This window comes from Nannobrachium achirus, assembly GCF_963921795.1.
Source record: "Nannobrachium achirus genome assembly, chromosome: 1".
In the NCBI taxonomy this organism is placed as follows: Eukaryota; Metazoa; Chordata; class Actinopteri; order Myctophiformes; family Myctophidae; genus Nannobrachium; species Nannobrachium achirus.
In genome coordinates, this window is record NC_137810.1 from 2,975,216 (window position 1) to 2,990,093 (window position 14,878).

General features: G+C 44.0%; 1 protein-coding gene across 1 annotated transcript; it reads left to right on the top strand.

Moving 5' to 3' along the window:
• Positions 1 to 5,644: 5,644 nt before the first annotated feature.
• LOC308305351 (kelch domain-containing protein 3-like) lies at positions 5,645 to 6,673 on the top strand (the record flags this gene model as incomplete). Its single annotated transcript, XM_080750130.1, has 1 exon — positions 5,645 to 6,673. The coding sequence occupies one exon, from the start codon at positions 5,645 to 5,647 to the stop codon at positions 6,671 to 6,673; it is 1,029 nt and encodes a 342-aa protein (XP_080606256.1).
• Positions 6,674 to 14,878: the final 8,205 nt, after the last annotated feature.

A 14,878-nucleotide genomic window follows, 5' to 3' on the forward strand; every position in this document is an offset into this window, starting at 1 on the left:
ATTCGAACTGGGAACCCTTTGTGTTCTAATAACGGTTTACCCCTGAGCTATGCCACCTTGTTACTCCAACGTTGTGTTCGTCCCACTCTCCCCACTAACCCTAACTCTAACCCTAACCACAAGTAAGACGCCTTAAAGGAGAGTTTCTGGGTAAAATAGACCCCCATACCTTTTTAAATGTCTTTTTCCAAGCTTGCGAGATGGTCCAGACACCCCATAGTCCCAAAGAAGCATTATAATCCATTTTTGATTGCAGCTTCTACTCGACCATGGCTCCATAATGGACCGCGTGCATTCAATGTCTAATCCGGTTATTTTTCTCGCTTCAAAGTCCATTTTTTCGCTCCGTATCAGTTCCCTGTACTGTATATAGTTCATCCTAGCATTAGCTTCTCCAGGGCGCAGCCATTGTTGTTGTGAAAAAGCTACTCTGAACGAGTCTCGTCGTCTGTCGTGGGACGAGACTGAGAGTAGAGCAGCAGCAGAACCTGTAGAAAGATGTTGTCCCGCGAGAGACGGCGGGATTTCAAGCTGAACGCTATTGGAGATCTTTTCTGCCCACAGCAATAAGACTGTACAACTCCTCATCTGGTTGGCTTGACCAGGCCAGTTAGGATGGGGGATGTGGGATACACGTTGTACAGATCTCTATTAGTAATGTTTTGGTTTGGTTTGTCAGTTATTTATTAACATTTTAACTTGCTTAGATGCATTTCTTTTTGATATTTAATATTATCATCGTTTTCATTGACGTCTTTATGAGCTGCTGTAACGCTTGAATTTCCCCTCGGGGATCAATAAAGTACCTACCTACCTTGTATTTTCTACATTGCAGTATTGATAGTTTTACTAAAGTAAGGAATGTGAATATTTTTGTGTCTCATTGGTCCTGTCTTCGTGCAGGCTCCGTCGCCGTAACGTGGATCGCTACGACCCGCAGAGGGACGCGTCGTGGGAGACGGTGGGAGAGACGCCCTCAGACGGTGGGAGAGACGTTGTGGTGTTGGGCTGCGTGTGCGTCAGGCTGCGGAACCACGCGTCGTCTCAGGAGGAAGAGCAGGTCGCCCAGTGATCCGCGGGTCGGTGGTTCTAGGAGGAGGAAGAGCAGGTCTCCCAGTGATCCGCGGGTCGGCGGTTCTAGGAGGAGGAAGAGCAGGTCTCCCAGTGATCCGCGGGTCGGTGGTTCTAGGAGGAGGAAGAGCAGGTCTCCCAGTGATCCGCGGGTCGGTGGTTCCAGGAGGAGGAAGAGCAGGTCTCCCAGTGATCCGCGGGTCGGTGGTTCTAGGAGGAGGAAGAGCAGGTCTCCCAGTGATCCGCGGGTCGGCGGTTCCAGGAGGAGGAAGAGCAGGTCTCCCAGTGATCCGCGGGTCGGTGGTTCTAGGAGGAGGAAGAGCAGGTCTCCCAGTGATCCGCGGGTCGGCGGTTCTAGGAGGAGGAAGAGCAGGTCGCCCAGTGATCCGGTCGGTGGTTCTAGGAGGTGGGCTGCATCTTCCTGGAAGTTGTCTTTTTTTCAACAGTGCGCTGTTCCTGCAAACGCTGGAACAGAATCTGTTCTAAGTCTTCCGCTCCGTCGGTTGCGCTCACAATAAACATTATCCAAACAAAAACATGGATTCGGACAACGTTACACCTATTATTAAGAGTGAGTTAAGAGGTACAATCTATTTTAAAGGGGGACTAAAGACTTTTGCCTAGATTAACTTCTTATGTATTTTTAAACCTTTCTTAGCTGTGTATAGGTGACCATTGTTCTGAATTTATTCATTTAGTCTATTTTAATTTATCCAGTTTTCCTTTTAAAGGTGATACACCATGCATTTAAAAAGTATTTATGTCATATTGTTTATGTCCCAAAAACGTTTTTCAAAAGGTTTGAGGCTAAATTACCACTTTTGAATAGAGAGCCTCTCATTTTTGAATGGCTCTCAGAGCATTTTCAGCTGCAGTACCACCTTTGGCCTGAAAAAATGTTTTTGAAAAAAAACGGCCGTTTATGACGTCACAAACGGCAGCAAATCTGGACAGCCTGTTTTGAGAACCCGTGGGATGCTTTTAACCTCCACCTTCCCAAAACCAGAGAAAGACACAACGGTCTGAAATGGGACTTTGTGAGGATAGAAGGGGCTAGTGGAACCCCAAAAAAAGGTTTTAAAATAGGAAAAGTGAATTTTCATTGTGTATCACCTTTAATGTAGCACTTTGAGATGTGTTGCAAATGTTAAAGTGCTATGGATTCAAAAGGAAAACAAATTAACTAGAAATGGGATAGTGCGTGGAACACCATGTATGGGCAAAAAGATAAAGTATTGCCTCAATATTATGACGTCATCCTTTTCCTCCCTCTGATTGGCTACGGGCCCACGGCCATAAACACAGGCACACACAGACATTCATTTTACGACTAATTGTGGGCTCTCGTCTGAAAGGCGAGAACACTATGTTATCTTTATTATTTATATTTATATAGTGAGTTCCGTCGCAGACAGTACAAGTGGTGCTAGCTCCAGGATTGGTCGAGCTCCACATGACAATTTGGCTTCCCAGACAATATATAGGCAATCTCACTCACAATTTCCCAGAATTCCATCTTTCTAATTTATGATGGCGATGTCACCAAGAATGCTTGTCCCTCATTGGCTGTTGATGGTGATGATATCATTCTGTGTTATTTCAAGGGTTTATCCATTGAATGGCGTAAACACAGACACACAGAGACACAAGCCATGTTTCCATAAACTTATTGGAATTAGGGAAGCGAATTATCAGAAATGCGTATTAAGACAAAGCGAATTTAGCCCGTTTCCATTTGCGGGTGTCATTCGAATTAGCAACGGTCGCATGGGTTGATCGGGCTGATTTTTTTTCAGACCGAACCGAGACGTGCACGCTGCACAGTGCTTATCCTGCAAGTTTCAGCGTCCTCTGGAAGGTGGCCGATCTGCAAGCTCACAGCGCGGCGCGGAGACGCGGATGCGAGCTGCTGTGAGCTTGTAGATCTGCCACTTTTGGTACACAACACTGTGTGATGAGGAAGGGTTTGTTTTGTGGGCTAACGCTATACAATGGACGTTAAGCGGCAGGGGAAAGTGTTAAGTTGGAGGACGATATGGACCCAGAACATCATAATGCATTCGCATTTATTGTCTGACCCGTTTCCATTCACAAATGCGCATTTAGTTTATTCGATAAAGCCTCAAAATCCACCTCCTCCAAGCGGATAATGAAAGTTTATTTGCATTTTGAAGTGTTTCCATAAAAACATTTTGCGAATAAGCCGTAAATGCGCATTAGGAGGCTTTATGGAAACGCCACTACAGACATAGAGTTGGCTAATTCATAAATACTAGAGGTTTGAGCCCGCCTCTCCCGTTTTATAGTAAGTGAAACCTGACCAATCACTGATAGTCTGGTCAGAGTGTCATGTGAAGCTCATCAATCCACCAATCCTCAAGCTTATCGGACATAATGCTGTTTATGCCCATCTGGCATAAGCTATGCTACGGGCATAGACGGTTCCTCTCATGAACCTAACATACTGCATCACATCACCATCTATGTTTATATCAGGTCATAGACAGCCCCTCTCATGACCCTAACATACTGCATCACATCACCCTCTACGTTTATACCAGGTCATAGACAGTCCCTCTCATGACCCTAACATACTGCATCACATCACCATCTATGTTTATACCAGGTCATAGACAGCCCCTCTCATGACCCTAACATACTGCATCACATCACCCTCTATGTTTATATCAGGTCATAGACAGTCCCTCTCATGACCCTAACATACTGCATCACATCACCTACGTTTATACCAGGGCATAGACAGTCCCTCTCATGACCCTAACATACTGCATCACATCACCTACGTTTATACCAGGGCATAGACGGTCCCTCTCATGACCCTAACATACTGCATCACATCACCTACGTTTATACCAGGTCATAGACAGTCCCTCTCATGACCCTAACATACTGCATCACATCACCTACGTTTATACCAGGGCATAGACGGTCCCTCTCATGACCCTAACATACTGCATCACATCACCTACGTTTATACCAGGGCATAGACGGTCCCTCTCATGACCCTAACATACTGCATCACATCACCTACGTTTATACCAGGTCATAGACAGTCCCTCTCATGACCCTAACATACTGCATCACATCACCCTTTACGTTTATACCAGGTCATAGACAGTCCCTCTCATGACCCTAACATACTGCATCACATCACCTACGTTTATACCAGGGCATAGACGGTCCCTCTCATGAACCTAACATACTGCATCACATCACCTACGTTTATACCAGGTCATAGACAGCCCCTCTCATGGCCCTTCTATACTGCATCACATCACCTACGTTTATATCAGGTCATAGACAGTCCCTCTCATGACCCTAACATACTGCATCACATCACCCTCTACGTTTATACCAGGTCATAGACAGTCCCTCTCATGGCCCTAACATACTGCATCACATCACCCTTTATGTTTATACCAGGTCATAGACAGCCCCTCTCATGACCCTAACATACTGCATCACATCACCCTCTACGTTTATACCAGGTCATAGACAGTCCCTCTCATGGCCCTAACATACTGCATCACATCACCCTTTATGTTTATACCAGGTCATAGACAGCCCCTCTCATGGCCCTAACATACTGCATCACATCACCCTCTATGTTTATATCAGGTCATAGACGGTCCCTCTCATGGCCCTTCTATACTAGCCTCGCAACAGCCAGACTCTCCAAAAGGAGAGTCTGGGAGTTCTCCATAGACGATGCATTACGCGATGACGTCATTATTCACTTTGACTGTCAGGTCCATTCAGTAGTCATCAGCGCATCAAAACTTCGTCGGGAGAACATCAAATACGTCTTTTCCAGACAGAAATTCCAAAGGTGCAAACTGTTGTTCGTTTTTAAGTTATGAGATGCCGTTGATTTCAGATAAAACTTCGCTTAATGCAGCTTTTATTTGCGATTTGGGATCTCGCATCGGACATGGGGTCCGCCATGTTTGTTTACTAAATGCGAGAGCTGTAGCAGCCGCTCGACCAATCAGGAGCGGTGTGAGGCGGGTTCGTTCGAAATGCAGCTTTTTGATTGGAAATTGAGAACCTATTTCTCATAAAGAGACTCGATGGGAGGGACACCAGACCAAGAAAGGAAGCACATTGGTGATGACGTAACTCGGGATGGCTTGCGAGGATACTTCTATACATCACCCTCTACGTTTATCAGGTCGCACTTATTGATGGTGACGTCACCAGGAATGCTGGTCCCTCATTGGCTTTTATGGTGATGATGACGTCATCACCCGATTGATGACATCACTCTGTGTTTTTTCAAGGGTTTTCCCATTGGATGACATCAGCGCAGTGATTGATAGATAGATAGATAGATAGATAGATAGATAGATAGATAGATAGATAGTGCCTCTGGTTGGTGTTGCTGTGGTGATAAACTCAGAAGGCCTCCTCAATTTGTCCGACCCATCGGCTTCGCGGATTGGTCAAACCTTGCGGGACTTTTGTGCAGCCGAACACATATAAGTAGCAGCGGCACATAGCATCACTGCATTCTTTTACAGAGTCTTGTTGTTGTTGTTTCCGGTGTGTAAGAATGTTTTCCTGGACGCTCCATCTGAAAGGAATAAAGAGATCCAGGCACTCTGCGGTGACAGTTGGACAGAAGGTGTTCTCTTTTGGAGGAGTCAGTGACGAGGACAGTTATCAGATTGGTGTAGACATCTTCAACACAGTGTCTTTATGCTGGACAACGTTGCCCCCGGCGATGCCTGGAAGAGGAGAACGTCACCTTGAGGTTCCCTCCAGGTGTGAGGGCCACACAGCTGTGCTGATTGAAGATACTGTCTACCTCTGGGGAGGGCGTAAGGACACATACAATTACATTTACTGCAACCTGCTTTATGCATTTGACGTCGACGCTCACAGATGGTTCAAACCCAGGGTTTCTGGGACTGTTCCAGAGAGGAGGGAGAACCACTCAGCCTGTGTCTTGGGGAAGGTCATGTTTATTCATGGAGGATGGACCCAGGCTGGAGTCACTAATGACATCTCCAAGTTGGACACCACCACTATGGTCTGGTCTTTAATTAACACCAGAGGAACTCCACCTCCTAAGACATCATATCACTCTGCCACCATCATCGGGACAAAGATGTTTGTGTTTGGGGGCTCGTGGGGGAGTCAGTACTACAACACCATCAGAGTGTTTGACACAGAGACCAACTGCTGGATGAACACACCTTCTACACGGCTTCTTCCAGAAGGACGCAGGGATCATTCTGCCTTTACCTACAATGGAGAGCTGTACATATTTGGTCGCTTTAAGCCTTACCATTACTTCACTGATCTGTGGAAATTCAGTCCAGAGACCTTCTCCTGGAAGAAGGTTAAGCCCAAGGGGAAAGGGCCGTCTCCAACTTTTAAGATGCGTTGTTGCATGATGGGAGATCGTATCATCCTCTTTGGAGGAGACAACACACCTGATGACCTGTATGTCTTAGACTTGAGTCCTTGCCTGAAGACGTTATGTAAGCTAGCAGTTATTCAGTACGGTCTGGAGCAGTCTGGACTCCCACACAACATCAGGTGGGAACTGACGGCCATGAGTACCAAAAGAAGATGAGAAAATCACACCTAGTGTGAAATGAGCGGTGCTAATCATGAATTAATAAAAAGCCTACCGTGAAGCTTGCCCTCAACGCTTGGCCAGTGTGACCCTGCTGGGTGTACAACAAACTTCAAGCACTGTGTGTCCACATTTACTGTTGTTTCCTGTTGAGATTGGCACATTTCACCCAGGTTTTTTTTCATCTCACTCACGTCACTTTGTCTGCTGACCTCACTCAGCAACAAAATAAACAGAAAATAAACAAAAATAAAACTATTCACAGGAGGCAAGCAGTGATCACCCCATGATGTTCACTGCAATGTAGTTTCAAATGCACAGTGTTGTAAAGTAACGAAGTACAAGTACTTCGTTACTGTACTTAAAGGAGTAGTTCACCCCCAAAATGCCTTTTTTCTATTGATTACCCATGCCATGGAGAGTAGAGTTCAATAATATTTTTTGGTTTTTGTCACATTCCTAAGACAAAAATGTGATATTCAATAAATTTACCCCCATTTGTTCCGGATGGTGACCCGTTTCGAAACGGGTCACCATCCGGAATCAATGGGGGTAAACTTACTCGAATCAAATGTTTGTCTTAAACTCATACCCTGCCAAACCCGAGGAACCCGAGAATTTCGCGATGTCCCTCCCTGCCACGCCCGAGGAACCCGAGAATTTCCGCCATTTTGAAAAAAAAAAAAAGTTTTTTTCAAAAAAATGTTTTTTTTCAAAAAATGTTTTGGGACCCCAAAAACGTTAGTAGGCATGATAGCGATCGCGAAATTGCTTGTTTAACCCCCATACAACCCCCATACAACTCAGGTAGCAGACCTCCAAGCTCACAACAGTGTAAAACATAATGGCTGCTATCTCATGAATGCCTGAACGGATTTCCATTCGGATTTTTTTGTTTGAAAGCTGTGAGCAATGTGGACACACGTGGTGCATTATCTAGGCATGGGTGTGCATGATCCGTGCACTATGAATTACATGGAAGTCTATGGAGACGAATGGCAGTTAAAGAGTACGAAGGTATTGTTAAATGGCAGCATATGAGTTAAGAATGTGACAAAAACCAAAAAATATTATTGAACTCTACTCTCCATGGCATGGGTAATCAATAGAAAAAAAGTCATTTTGGGGGTGAACTACTCCTTTAAATACAAATTCTGAGAATTTGTACTTTTATTTACACTCAGCGTCCCCCGGCGGGAATCGGACCCAGGACCTTCTAGCCGTGAGGCGACAGCACTACTGACTGCGCCACCGTGCCACCATTGGCTAAAAGTTACCCGTTGACCTGGATGGGAAAATACACAAACAGCAACCATACTTGCAATTTCCCATAATTGCATCTTTCTAGTTACTGCGCAAGCAGAGCATGCAAGTACTGTGATTGGCTGGGTATGTACGTTGGTGTCCTCCTTTGTTTAAGCCTGTGGCCCAATCAGGGACCAGCATTCCTGGCAACGTCATCATTAACAGCCAATGAGGGACCAGCATTCCTGGCGATGCCAGTGGTGATACCATTGGTGAGTGCATCTCATGACGCAGCATATTTGCACAAAGCGCAAGTTGGCACCTCAACAGTTTGTATTTGTAGTTGTTTTTATTATGAACTCATTCCTTCTCTGGCTCACTGTAGCCGCCATTCTGACACCATGGTTTTTCTTTCATTTTTTCCCCAATTTTTTTTAAAGATACTTTTTGATCTTTTTCTGCCTTCATTGATAGATTATAGTAGACTGACAGGAAATGGGTAGAGAGAGAAGGGGAGCGGCATGCAGAAACTGTGGTCGGGATCGGGAGTTGAACCGGCAACGTGCTGCCAGGCTTTATTAGCAGCCTAGGTGCCCGGGACGCGGGGTGCGCTCTCCATTCCCACATGTCTCCATTCCGACATTGACTTCTTGTTGTCGGAGTGGCAACACTTCCATAGAGGTTAAGGTTAGAGTTAGGGTTAGGGATAGGGTTAGGGTTAGTGTCGGAATGGAGACATGTAACTCCGGGACGCTACGCCATCGCTCCGGGTCGTGTTGGGTTCTTCTCTTAACGTTTTCCATCCTGTGTCCATCCGTGAAAATTAGCACGCACACTCCCGGGAGGTCAAGGGCCAAAGAGGAACATACACTCCAAATATGGAATCTTACATCAGGATTACATCATAACTGAGTGACATCATTGAATAGTCACATGACATGGAAGCAAACACCCTTTTTACACGCAGTTTGTTTAGCTTGTTTTTCTTTTTCCTTTTCGCTAATTGTTTCCACTTTGCAGTATTATTTATACAGGTTTTACTGGTGCAAGCAGAGCGTGCAAGTACTGTTTGTGGGTGTACCCCTTTGTTTAAGCCTGTAGTCCAATCAGTGACCAGCATGTTTGGCAATGTAATCATTGACCCATTTAGGCCTAGGATCATTGACTGCTTTAACTATTGAAAAATAGCAGATATACAAGCTCACAGCGCGGCACCGAGTGCCGCGCTGTGAGCTTGTAGATCTGCTATTTTTGAGAAATCATGATTTTTCTTTGCAAGTCTTTGAATATATCTATTTAAAACCAAACATTTGTAACTCAAATATTTGCTTATGGGGGGTCCCTGGAACAACATATTTTGAGATGGGGGTCCGTGACTAAATACCTGTAATTTTGGGGGTCCTTGACATCAAAAAGTTTGAGAACCACTGATTTAGAGGAAGGATTTAGAAGTCGGGGTCAAAGATCAGGTCAAAGATATTCAAAGACTTGCACACATTTTCACGATTTCTCAAAAATAGCAGATCTACAAGCTCGCAGTGCGGCACTCGGTGCCGCACTGTGAGCTTGTATATCTGCTATTTTTCCAAAGTTAAAGCATACTATAATGGTTAAAGTGGTTATAATCTAACGCGACTCGGGCGCGTTCCAGGTATTTGAGAGTTAACACCCATTGAGGGACCAGCATTCCTGGTGAAACCACTGGTGATGTCAGCATTTTGGTATATAAGAGCGTTCCTGGTAAAGTCATCATTAACAGCCAATGATGCCAGCAGAGCACACCTCATGGTGCACTCTACTGTGCAGAGTGCAGTTCCAGTTATTCTTAATTTTAACATATTATTTGTTTTCTTGGTCATTCAGTTGCAGTTGCATCGTCCAGCACTTAGACACCACTAAACCTCCAGACGCACGGCTATGACCCCTGCTCCAGTTTTGTGTTTGTGCAGAAGAGTGAGTCCACGCCGATCTTTTACAAAGTTACATATGGCTGCAAGTTCCCACCTGATGTTGTGTGGGAGTCCAGACTGCTCCAGACCGTACTGAATAACTGCTAGCTTACATAACGTCTTCAGGCTAGGACTCAAGTCTAAGACATACAGGTCATCAGGTGTGTTGTGTGTTGTCTCCTCCAAAGAGGATGATACGATCTCCCATCATGCAACAGCACATCTTAGAAGTTGGAGACGGCCCTTTCCCCTTGGTCTCAACCTTCTTCCAGGAGAAGGTCTCTGGATTGAATTTCCACAGATCATTGAAATACTGGTTAGATTTCCAGCCACCAAATACATACAGCTCTCCATTGTAGGTAAAGGCTGAGTGGTCCCTGCGTCCTTCTGGAAGAGGCTGTGCAGAAGGTGTGTTCATCCAGCAGTTGGTCTCTGTGTCAAACACACTGATGGTGTTGTAGCAATGACCCCAGTATCCCCCACAGCCCCCAAATACAAACATCTTTGTTCCGATGATGGTGGCAGAGTGATACCAAGTATCAGGTGCAGTTCCTCTGCTGTTAATTAAAGACCAGACCATAGTGGTGGTGTCCAACTTGTAGATGTCATTAGTGTTTCTAGTCTGGGAGTATCCTCCATGAATAAACATGACCTTCCCCAAGACGCAGGCTGAGTGCTTGTTCCTCCCCTCTGGAACAGTCCCAGAAACCTTTGGTTTGAACCATCTGTGGGCGTCAACATCATATTCATAAAGCACATTACAGTAAGGTAACCCTCCCCAGAGGTAGACAGTATCTTCAATCAGCACAGCTGTGTGGCCCTCACACCTGGAGGGAACCTCAAGGTGACGTTCTCCTCTTCCAGGCGTCACCGGGGGCAACGTTGTCCAGCACAAAGACACTGTGTTGAAGATGTGCACACCAATCTGATCAGTGTCCTCGTCACTGACTCCTCCAAAAGAGAGCACCTTCTGTCCAACTGTCACCGCAGCGTGACTGCATCTCTTTATTCCTTTCAGATGGATCGTCCAGGAGAACATTCTTACACACCAGAACCAACACAGATCTAACCATCAAAGTGCTCCTCTGTAAAAGAATGCAGTGCTGCTATGTGCCTCTGTCTCTTATATGTGTTCGGTGGCACAAATGTCCCACAAGATTTGACCAATCCGCAAAGCCGATGGGTCGGGGATTTGCACACATTTTCATTATTATTTTTTTCTTCAAAAATAGTAGATCTACAAGCTCACTCAATGCTTGTACATCTGCTAGCTGGTGTAAAATAATGGTTAAACATCGTTACAATCTAAAGGGACACAAGATGCTGTCCAGGCATAAAAGGGTTCATTATAATCCACATTTTTACTAATACTGTACAGGCCTGTATATGTTTTTTCAGCTTCCCTGGTTTCCCTGGTGTTGCCATCCTGAAAATGAACACACCACCTTCTGAATTCAACTTTTATTCCGTTCAATTACGTGAACATTCATTTTGAAACAGGTTTTTTAATACTACATTAGTTGGGAAACAGTCTTTGTGCATGTCCATATAAGGTGCAGTCCCTGGTCGCACCAGAAGGTGGCAGTATATCTGTTTCCTGTCCTCGCCTCATTTTCTCACAGCTTCCTGTTTTGCGGTTCAAAGCTTTGAACCGCCAACACGCCGTCAAATCATTAGTAAGAACATAAGACAATCTGCAAAGTAAATCGTTACCAAGAAATGTCTTCACCAATGTGTTTCTAAAGGTGTGTAATAATATGTATTAACTCATCCAGAGCCCAGGACATTAACGGATTAGGGGGTCCAGAGTGCCCCCTCCCGGCCCCATTAACGGCCATTGTCTTATTTTGAAGGCCAGAAGTCTAGACCGGAAGTACTTCCGGTCTGACGTCATCGGATCCTGCGACGGAACCGATCATTGTTTACGTGGTGCCATGCTGGATTGCATAGGAGCGTTTATACATGTGTTTTATAAGCGAGCATCTGCCTCCATCTTCGCTTCTAAAGTGTTGTTTTGAGATAATGGACATTAAAGATGAGATCGGCCGTCCACCTCAATGTTATGGGATGACTATTGTGTGCTCGTGGAGCCGTGATGATGACAAATCAGCGCGGATTTCGTCTCCGGAGCGTCGGCCATTGTACTAGGTATTTTTACTCGCCGTTACAGTAATATATTACTTTTCGCGCGACATCACGCATTCGGCACTATACGTACTCTAGTACTTATCGCGTGACATCACGCGAAAGGCACTAGATGAGTTAAAAGGTTGAAATTCAACTCCCGGGGGAAACCTCATAAAAAAAATGATTCGCGTTTGTGTCTCATTAACTTTACTATACAGGAAAATAAAAAATAAAAAAATAAATATGCTTTAAGTAACATGTGAGGGGTCAAACTATGGGTTTTTCATGATGCTGAATCCATTGCAAACATTTGTTTTGCACGAAAAACATTCCGTGGGCTACAAATTGCCCCTACAACATGGTGAAAAGTGATGATTCATCACTAAACCATCGTTTTGTGGGTCAGTTTTTAGCCCAAGGAATGTTTTTCATGCAAAACAAATGCTTTCAATTGATTCAGCATCATGAAAAACCCCTAGTCTGACCCCTCACATGCTACTAGTCTGACCCCTCACATGCTACTTAAAGAATATATTTATTTTTTGTATTTTCTTTTTCCTGTAGAGTAAAGTTAATGGAACACAAACACACATCAGATTTTTATATACTTTCCCCCAGTAGTTGAATTTCAACCTTTTAGTACATATTATTATTACACACCTTTAGAAACACATTGGTGAAGAAATGTCTTGGGAACGATTTACTTCGCAGATTGGTTGGTCAAATATCTTATAAAATCCCCTTACTACATGGATCATGGGGTGATCATGTGGTACCAGAAAACCTTCAGCTCAATGTATGTCGATGAGGATTTGGCCAATTTTACAATTTATTTTGTTATCATAGTAAACCTTTTCATTAACACTTCATGTTTTCAATCGCTAGTTTAAAGTATGCCATCATCTTGATATGCGTTTCGTTAATTTTGAAATGAATGATAAAGTAGGCTACGTTTCACATTCCCAATGACTAGGCAGAGGAAGAAATGCCACTTATAATTTCTCAAATCAGCCTCATGGTGGCGCTATAACAGGGCAATGTGTGTTTTTACCTTTAACTCCACGATAAGTGGAAAACTTTGTATGTTAGACCCTCCAGAAAAAAGCGGGCAAAAATCCTTGATTATGCGGTCTAAAATCCTTGATTTTGCGGGCAAAAATCCTTGATTATGCGGTGAATTATGCGGGGTTTTTGTGTGAATTTATGCGATGACAATGCGAAACTATGCGAAATATGCGGGAACTTGTGAAAGTTGCGATTAAATGCGAAATTATGCGAAATATGCGGGAACTTAAAAAACATATTTATAGCCTATATACAGTATATATACATATTATAATAAAAATTGATAACTATTAAACCACTTTAATATACAGTACACTGGCTATTTGGAAATAGACAATCTACAAGCTCACAACATCACTAAGTAGTCATCAAAGTAGTCAAAACACGGATTTAAGGGTCCTTGAGTGAATTGAGAAATGCAAAACAGACTTTTGACTGCCTTTCATTATTTTCAAGGCAAAAAAGCAAACCTCTGTCAAATATCTGCAATTTAATTACCTTAATGGGCTACATCAAGGCAAAAATAATTACCCTATGGCCTATGTGATTGCTAAGGATACAGCTCACTGCTAAAGCAAAACTCTGGTTTATTTATGTGGTTTTGCTCTCTCTAAAGGGATTTAAGGGATTCAAATGTTATGCATTCAATTGCTGTTCCTATCCATCCATGGAATACATGGAATACTTTTTTTTCGGAGAGGTGCTCGTTTGCTTTGAACGGCAACGACGCAACGTTTCAAACGGAGTACAATGGAGACCTCAAAACAAGTAGGATAAACTTTAATTTGTCGTTTCTTGAAGTTTGAGGACCGAGGAAGAGTGTGTTATTCTAGCGTCACGTTGGCGAGGGCCAACGCTCATACCGTAGCCTACATTATGCCTGCATCTCTCTCTCTGTCTGCCTGCAGTTCTCACGGTGCAGCGTGCACGCAATCGCACGGCACACACACACACACACACACACACACACACACACACACACACACACACACACACACACACACACACACACACACACACACACACAGAGAGAGGAGCCACGGGTTTCACAGCGCATCATTGTTTTGCTTCTGTTTTGTGTCTGAACGTGATTGAACGGTGAAGCATGACTTTATACTTTTATGCGAAAAAGTGCGGGGATTGTGAAATCAAGCGATGCCCGCATATTTCGCATATTTTCCGCGGAAATATGAGAAATATGCGGTGAATATGCGGGGATTGTGAAATCATGCGAGCCCCCGCATAATCAGCGGCATTTATTGATTATTGCGGGAAATTCTGCGATCGCATAATCGCGTTTTTCTGGAGGGTGTAGTATGTGCACTCCCTACAGGCTAAGGATAAACCTTTGCCCTGCATTTTTCACATTTGCCTTTTATAGCGCCACCAGGAGGACAATTTATGTAAAACACATTATTTGCTATTACTCCATCATATTTTCTCGAACAATCATGCAAATCAGTACACAGTATCTCTATAGTCATGTGATCAAGTCTGATCCGTCTGATATTTCATATTCCATCCTAATTGGCTAATATTGGCTTCCCAAATTAGCAGGATTGCTCCGTTTTTGAACAAAATGCCTCAAATCATCAAAGCAGCTTGAGAATACTGTGACATTTGCCACACATATTTCCACTATGTTAAGGAACAAATGCTACCCTTTTCACATTGGCCTGTTATAGCGCCACCAGCAGGAAGACTTTAAACAAAACACATTTTTGGAACACAATGTCTCAAATCATGCATGCAGCATCCGACTGCCTTGAAAGGTCTAAGATTGGCAAAGAACAAATGCCACCCTTTTTACATTGGC